The sequence below is a fragment of the Sinocyclocheilus anshuiensis genome, unplaced genomic scaffold (genome assembly GCF_001515605.1).
Source record: "Sinocyclocheilus anshuiensis isolate Anshui unplaced genomic scaffold, SAMN03320099.WGS_v1.1 scaffold627, whole genome shotgun sequence".
NCBI classification, from domain to species: Eukaryota; Metazoa; Chordata; class Actinopteri; order Cypriniformes; family Cyprinidae; genus Sinocyclocheilus; species Sinocyclocheilus anshuiensis.
In genome coordinates, this window is record NW_015549703.1 from 3,111,668 (window position 1) to 3,119,271 (window position 7,604).

The 7,604-nt window shown below is 35.3% G+C and overlaps 1 protein-coding gene across 1 annotated transcript in view; it reads right to left on the reverse strand.

Annotated features, from left to right (window-relative positions):
* Positions 1 to 7,604, reverse strand: part of LOC107660661 (low-density lipoprotein receptor-related protein 1B-like) — a 249,544-nt gene that overhangs the window by 9,209 nt on the left and 232,731 nt on the right. Inside the window, exons 80-87 of the mRNA XM_016450048.1 lie at positions 7,407 to 7,513; positions 6,396 to 6,512; positions 6,082 to 6,255; positions 4,731 to 4,856; positions 4,451 to 4,615; positions 2,756 to 2,917; positions 2,035 to 2,209; positions 866 to 970 (exon numbers count right to left, since the gene is read on the reverse strand). Of these exons, the coding sequence (XP_016305534.1) occupies positions 866 to 970; positions 2,035 to 2,209; positions 2,756 to 2,917; positions 4,451 to 4,615; positions 4,731 to 4,856; positions 6,082 to 6,255; positions 6,396 to 6,512; positions 7,407 to 7,513 (1,131 nt within the window). The remainder of the gene's footprint in view (positions 1 to 865; positions 971 to 2,034; positions 2,210 to 2,755; positions 2,918 to 4,450; positions 4,616 to 4,730; positions 4,857 to 6,081; positions 6,256 to 6,395; positions 6,513 to 7,406; positions 7,514 to 7,604) is intronic.

Sequence of the window (7,604 nt, forward strand, 5' to 3'; positions counted from 1 at the left end):
ACAATTATTCTATATATTATCAAAAGTTTGGGGTCAGTTTTTTTTTTTTTTTATTATTTGCATTCAGCATGAACACAATAAATTGATCATAAGTGACAGAATCTTTTGTAACATTATGAATGTCTTACTATTTCAAATAAATGCTATTAAGATTCCTATTCATCAATTCAATATCAGAATGATTTGTGAGGGATCATGTGACACTGATGACTGGAGTAATGGCTGCTGAAAATTCAGCTTTGCCATCACAGGAATAAATTACATTTTAAGACATTAAAATAAAAAACATTATTTTAAATAGAAAAAACATGTCACAATATTCCTGTATTAAAGGGGTCATATGATGCTATTTTAAAGATAATTATTTTGTGTATTTGGTGTAACAGAATATGTTGACATCTGATCAAATAAATGCAGCCTTTGTGAGCATGCAAGATTTATTTCAGAAAAAAAAATTAAATAAATAAAAATCTGGCTCCAAACTTTCGAACAGTGGTGTATTTAGTAGGTTTGATGATTAAATCCACAAATTATATTAACAATAATATTAACAATAAAAAAAAAACATAATAAAGAAATAGCTTTCAGGCTCGACGTAATTAGATTTTTAACCAAATGTAGGCTTTTAGGCACACAAGAGCTTGGCCTTATTATTCTTCTGTGCTTTATAAGTCTGTCAAACTAAGTGCCAGTGTAGAGCCCCCCACTGAGGTAATTTTGGGCCCCATTGATGGGAAACTTATGAGTCTCTGACATCTGTACAACTTTTCTAAATGAATGGTAAGGCTTCCATGGTTTTGCGCTGTGTGGGTCTAATAGCTGAGAATTGGAATGTGGACAAAAGGAGGCACTTAGTCATTCTTACTGGCAGAAGGGTAGGCTGGTGTCGGGGTCCAGATGACAGGTGCCTCCGTTATAGCAGTAGCCGTCACACAACTGGCAGCTGGAGGCGATTCGACCACTGGTACAGCTGGCAGAACGACAACAATTTGGAAAAGCTAAAAATGTGGTTCTTGCATAAACCAAGGAGTCATTTCAGTGTGAATTTAATAAATAATAAATTCTATAAATTAGGCTTTGTATCATTATGAGCTGCTTTAATGTCACCGCAGTTGCTGGAACTTTATTATCCTGAATAGAATTATATTTTGCTGAATGTGCAGAAATAATGGCAGAATTGCTTCAGATGAGGAATGATTTCTGTGCCAATACAATCACCAAACCTAACCGTAAAAATAATGACTGTATTTGAACATGTTTGTAATATTAAAAGAATAAACAATTATTTAAAACTGTAATAATAATATTTCACATTATAACTGTTTTTAGTGTATTTTTGATTAAAAAAATTATGAATTATATAAAATAGACTTTGTATCATTATGAGCTACTTGAATGTCACCGGAGTTGCTGGAACTTTATTATCCTGAATAGAATTATATTTTGCTGAATGTGTAGAAATAAATGGCAGAAAAGCAATTCTGTACTTAATTAAATATGCTTGCAATATTAAAATAGAAAACATTTTTTAAATTGTAATAATATTTTGCATTATTACTGTTTTTACTGCATTTTTGATTAATTAATTAAATTTGCTTTAGATGAAGAATTATTTTAAAGGTGAAGTGTGTATTTTCTGTGCCAACACAATCACCAAACAGAACCGTACAAACAATGACTGTATTCAAACATGTTTGCAATATTAAAATAGCAAACAATTATTTGAAATTGGAATAATATTTCACATTACTGCTGTTTTTACTGCATTTTTGATCAAATAAATAAAGTATATGAATTAGGCTTTGTATCATGAGCTACTTGAATGTTACCAATTACTATCCTGAATAGAGTTATACTTTTGCACAACATTAGTTCTGTACTTAATTTGCTTTAGATGGAAAATGATTTTTTAATGCGAAGTGTTTAATAATACAATGCAATACAACCACTAAACTGAACTGTAAAAATAACAACTATTTTCAAATATGTTTGCCATCACATAAATCATTTTCAGAGATATTAAAAGCAACTAACTTGCAAGCCACATCTCCTGTATCTCCATTAATGATACATGGTGCTCCATGGCACCGCAGGCACTTGTCGACATCACACTTGATGCCTTCATAGCGAGGCGGGCACACGCATTCAACGTGTCCGGAGCTGGACAGTGTGCAGGCCTGGGAATGGACGCAGTGGTGATGACAGATGTCTGTAAGTGAAAAAAAAAAAAAGCACAAGATATGTCCTTAATTAAGATATGAGGGCACATTTCTTTCATATTATGCTCAAGTTTAATTAGAATTTTACAAAGCTTTAATGAGACTTAATTATCCGCAGCAAATATCTACTGGTCCTAAGATGAAAATGTGTCACCCCTTGGGTGCACAGCACTGAAAATGTATTACGGGTGCGCAGATTAAATGGTTTTGCAACAAATTATAATAACAAAGACTTTATAACTACAAATATTTTATCAGCAAAGCACAGAAACACCTCAAGGTTGTTACAGCAGCATTTAGAAAACCTCTTTGGGCACAGATTGTTCAAATACTAGCAAATGCCCTTTCGAGTCAAATACAATATTTGCTTTCATTGGGCCTTTTTTTGTTGCTGTTGCCAGCTGTGGAGAGAAAACTCAATTAAAAGGGCACAGTGGTAGATGTAATCACCTGCCAAGAGAATCACTGACCTATTGAATTAAAATGCAGTTGCTGACCATTTCTGCTTGGTACAAGCAATCTCTTACAATACTTACGATAAAGACAGCGGTCACCCGTGTACTCTGCCAAGCAGCGACACACTGGCTGATTTCCAAGGCTTACGTCACACGTGCCTCCATTCAGACAGTGATTATCACAGACCCGCCTCTCACAGTTAGGGCCAGTGAAGCCTGTCACGCAGCGGCAAGTAGGTTTCCCTAAGGCGGAGTAGACAGATGTGTCCATGTGAGTGTTTTATTCATGTTTTTTCCTTTTGGTTTTACTAACAAAAGTTGAGAGAATGTGAGCTGTTGGCAAAAGCTGGCAATTTCAGTACAGGCCATGAAAAATGTTATAATTTTACAGGAAGCAATTTATACTTTGAGCTATACTGGAGTCTACAAGTACCATAAATTGACACCTGATGTAAAGCTGTCTGAAAACAGCTCTAACACCAACCAAATGAACCACATTCTGCGGTACAAACTTGAACCGAAAGGTTTAGTATAAAAGTGGCCTGAATAAAAAACAAAACAAAACCAAAAAAAACACTATGTAAAGGAATGGAGTAATATAATTATGACAGGAAGGGACATTATTTTGGCCATAACACATAAACTTGTGGGAATGTCATTGCATGTTAAGGCCACGACATATTACTCTTGAAACCATGCTTAGGGAATGACATTTTTGTTTCTTAAGATCATGATTTCTTGTTGCAAGAACTACATTCTTTTATTGTGGTCACAAGTTTAATGTGTAAACAATCCTGGGTGACCATAACAATCTGGGAAATGGAAATAATAATTTACAAACACTTTTGAACAAATCAAGGTAGGACATGGCTCTATTCTATTCTATTCTATTCTATATTAGAATGATATAGTTAAATACTGTATAATATAGTTAAAAATAAACAGCATTGAGATCCTTTAAAAAGATATGCAGAGCCACATGCCGCATACATTGTAGTGCATGTGTTTAAATGTAATCACTAAACATTAAAAATCTGAGGTAAATTAGCTGTTTTTGTTTAGATTCAATAAACGGTGTTGAGTTTTGAGTTTTTACAATACGCCTCCCTCATGATATGACCTCAATAAAATATATAGTTCTACTTATAAGCAAAGCTTTCACTCAGTAACTATGCTCTTTTTAATAACACTGCACCCCACTCGACCATTAACAATCACCAGAGAAAATGAAGAAATGTATCAAACTTCAGAGGATTCTGATGTTAAGTATAATTGCTTTCTTACATGCCTCATCAGTCAGATGATTGATTATGATAGATGAAGCTGTAATATGACACTCTTGGCTAATTTTAATTGAGGTGCAGACACAAACACTCAACTGATTTTGTCATCAGCAATCCTTTGTAAGTTTCTACATTTGGGAACAAAGTACTCAATTTCAAATGAATTCTTTATTAAAACAGATCAATTGCACATTAGCATACAAACCAAGAGTCCATATGCTGCCTTGAATAATTTTAGAGAATAACCATTATTACTAGCACACACACACTGCCACACAGTTTTGTTAACAGATGACTTTAAAATATTAATTTAGAAGAACTCCTCATCAAACTGCCGGGCACTCAACATTTCACAGTAGTTGCATGTAGAATGCATGTAATTTGATCACAAGTACTGAATATAAGACCATTTCAAATACTTCATTACTCAGACTGAGGCAAAGATTTCAATCATGTATTGAAATCTACACAAAGCTGTTTGAGAGTTTCTTACCAAGAGGTGAGCCAGTGCACGTGCCTCCGTTTAAGCAGTAATCTGTACAGTGGTTGACTTCACAACGTTCCCCAGAGAAATTAGGCCAGCAGTAACAGCGCCAGTCTCCTTTTTCATTGGCCATGCAACGTCCTCCATTCTCACAGGCAGGTCGGCACAACTCACCTTTACAATGTTGAAACAAATAAAAAAATGTTTTTTCATTGAATCTTCATGTTCTTTTGTACCCACAAAAGCATGAAAAAAGTGAGCAGCCCTACAGTAAAGTGAGGCTTCAGACCTGAGACAATGGGGTCAATACAAGAGCCATTGACCAAGGTCTTCCCCTCTGGACAGGTGCAGCTGGCCCCGGTTGGATTGAGCAAGCACATAAAATCGCAGGTCATCCGTAGACAGGGATTGGCCACTGAATACAAAACAGATAAAGCATAAATTGAATTTGGGATGTACAATGACATTTAGATAAACGTCAATTTACATATATTCAATGAATAATCATTAGAATTAATACTAATAATAATTACCATAATTATTTTGATATAATACAAATAAAAATAATAATATAATTTAATTATATTAAAACAATTTGAGAAATTTATGCAACATTTTTACCCATTCTGGTATTTTTTCTTTCATTTCATAAATGTTGTCAATTTAATTGTGAAATTATTTAAGATGTGCATTGCTAGGAAATTACAAAGAAATATATGGAAAAATTTGGTTCTAAATTTTATTCGCAGAGTTGTTGAAAAACTTCCCTACAAAATGGAAAGAAAAAAAAAAAAAAAAAAAAAAAATTTTAACACAGCTTGTCGAACTGGCGGCTCAAAAGTTGCAGATTTGAAAGCTGTGGTTTAAAGACGCCAGCAGTATGAGGGAACATCTGTATCAATCTTCAGTGTTTTGCTGAGGACATCAAACCTAAACTTTTAGCTTTTGCTGGCAGTGCACAAGTCTCTCCACCAGGCTATATCTCTGACTTTAATGAGTCAGTGGGGACTGACTCAGCTGCCCCTCACTACAAACCCACCAGAAAAGAAAGATCTTTTTGAGGTTGTGAGACCATTAACACAACCAGATAACAAAGAGCAACCAAGACCAACAACAGAGGAGGCCAGCTTCTGAGAAGACAGTATATTAGAGAGCCACAAATGCAACGCATGAGGAGGCAAATCAAATGGGTGTAACATTTTTAAAGAGTGTTATTTCTCTCAGTGAGATGCACAGAACACTAATGAAGAAACCATATGTTCACCTCAGGTAAAAAAAAAAACAAACAAACAAAAAAATTTTTTTTTGAGAAACTAGCTGTAAATACAACAACGGTTGTGATTCACAGTCAATTGAACTTGGATTACTGCTTTCATTTTAGACATATGAACAGGACACTGTAACAGTCTCAAAATACTCTGTATGCAACTGCCAAAGGATATCACTCTGACCTTTAAAACATTTCACAAAGAATTTTCTTTAAAAAATCCAGTAGAAGCAGCAAGCCTGAATCTAAAAAAAATATTCTCTCAGGATCCACAAAAATAACCCCTAAAAGAACCATTTCTTCATTCTCCAAGTTGTACAAGAAAAGAAAAGGCACTGAATAGAAAACGTTTAGAGAAAAAGTGTGCTCTTACCATCCTGCTGCTTGAAACGATGAGAGATCAGGACATTTGTTGTTTTTTCAATACTCAAGTCAAGAAGTTCAATTGATTTTTTGCCATATTTGTGGATTCTGAAAACTTCAGTTTTCAGTCCTGTTCCATAAATGTAATCCTCAAAAATGTCTATTCTGTATGGTTGTGATATTCCTGTGCAGGCATGAGATGAGGCAAAGACATTAGACAAACTGAATATTCTAAAACAATTTCAATGGTTAACGATTTCAGGCAAATAAGATACAGGAACAAAGCAAAATACTATCAGATTCCCTTTTAACTGCTGTTCTCACCTTGCTTGCCATCGATTACCACCAATGGGTCTGAGCCATCGAAACGGACACTGCCAATGACAGAGAGCTCGGCATCAGCCCAATACACACGCTGGCTGAAGTAATCAATCGCCAACCCTACAGATAAATGACGGGAAGAGAGTTATTTCCATAATAAGATCTTGGCACAGAATGTTAAGAAACATCCCGTATTTAAACACTGACACAGCCATGTTGGCAGGGTTTACATTACTAAAGCATTACACAAAAGCAACAGCTCACAATAAGCCTATTCAGGAAAAGAGAATAGGTTATTATTAACCATAACTGTAATGTGTTTCTAGACATGTAAGACGAGTTTCATTCATCTAGGTCATGTGAGACTGTAGTAGGACTGCGAAATGTTTTTAAATAGCATCAAACTGGTATAAACAGAACCTTGCTGTTTATGTAAATGTGGTGCTAAATTGAACTTTTAAAATAATTAAATAACCTTTAAGGAACCCTTGCTTCAAGGTGGACATATTCAGTACAAAAGCTTCAGATCTGTGTCCTTTTGCTCTTCCTGAAATAAACTCAGCAAAAGTTTGTCCCATATTTCTTGGAGTTAGCATTGCTTGACTCATTATATTTCCTCTCTTGATTAAAGACTCGGATGTTGCATTTTTGTTCCTTTTCTAGAGATGATGGATTCCTAAAGCTGCACTGGAGGCGTAATATTGGCCCCTATAAAGGAGGCCATGGTTAAATGTAGCGGTACTTAGTGTTTCCCTGAGGAACATGCCTGCAGGTTTACCTAAAGGCATTGCATCTAAAACATTCCCTAAAACTCGGAAATGAGAAAAGTGCTGTGATATACCGAAACAGGATATGAGACCAACAAGCTTCTACATAAATGCATTCAGACCTTGACCTCATCCCTTTAGAAAGAACCAAAACAACAACCTCTCATTTATCACACTCACAGAAAAACAGCTGAGGACTCAAAGGAAAGAGCTCATGCCCATCACACTGAAAAACACAAAAACATACCTGTGGGTCTCCTAAGGTTCTTGTCCAATAGCACTCTACGCATGGAGCCATCCATCGCACTCTCCTCTATGTGTGAGTGGTCGCCTATTACTGACCAATACATCATCCTGAAACAGGTCAAATCTTTACTTGACAGATGTGGCCATTAAAGGGATAGTTCACCCAAAAATGAAAATTTGATGTATATCTGCATACCCC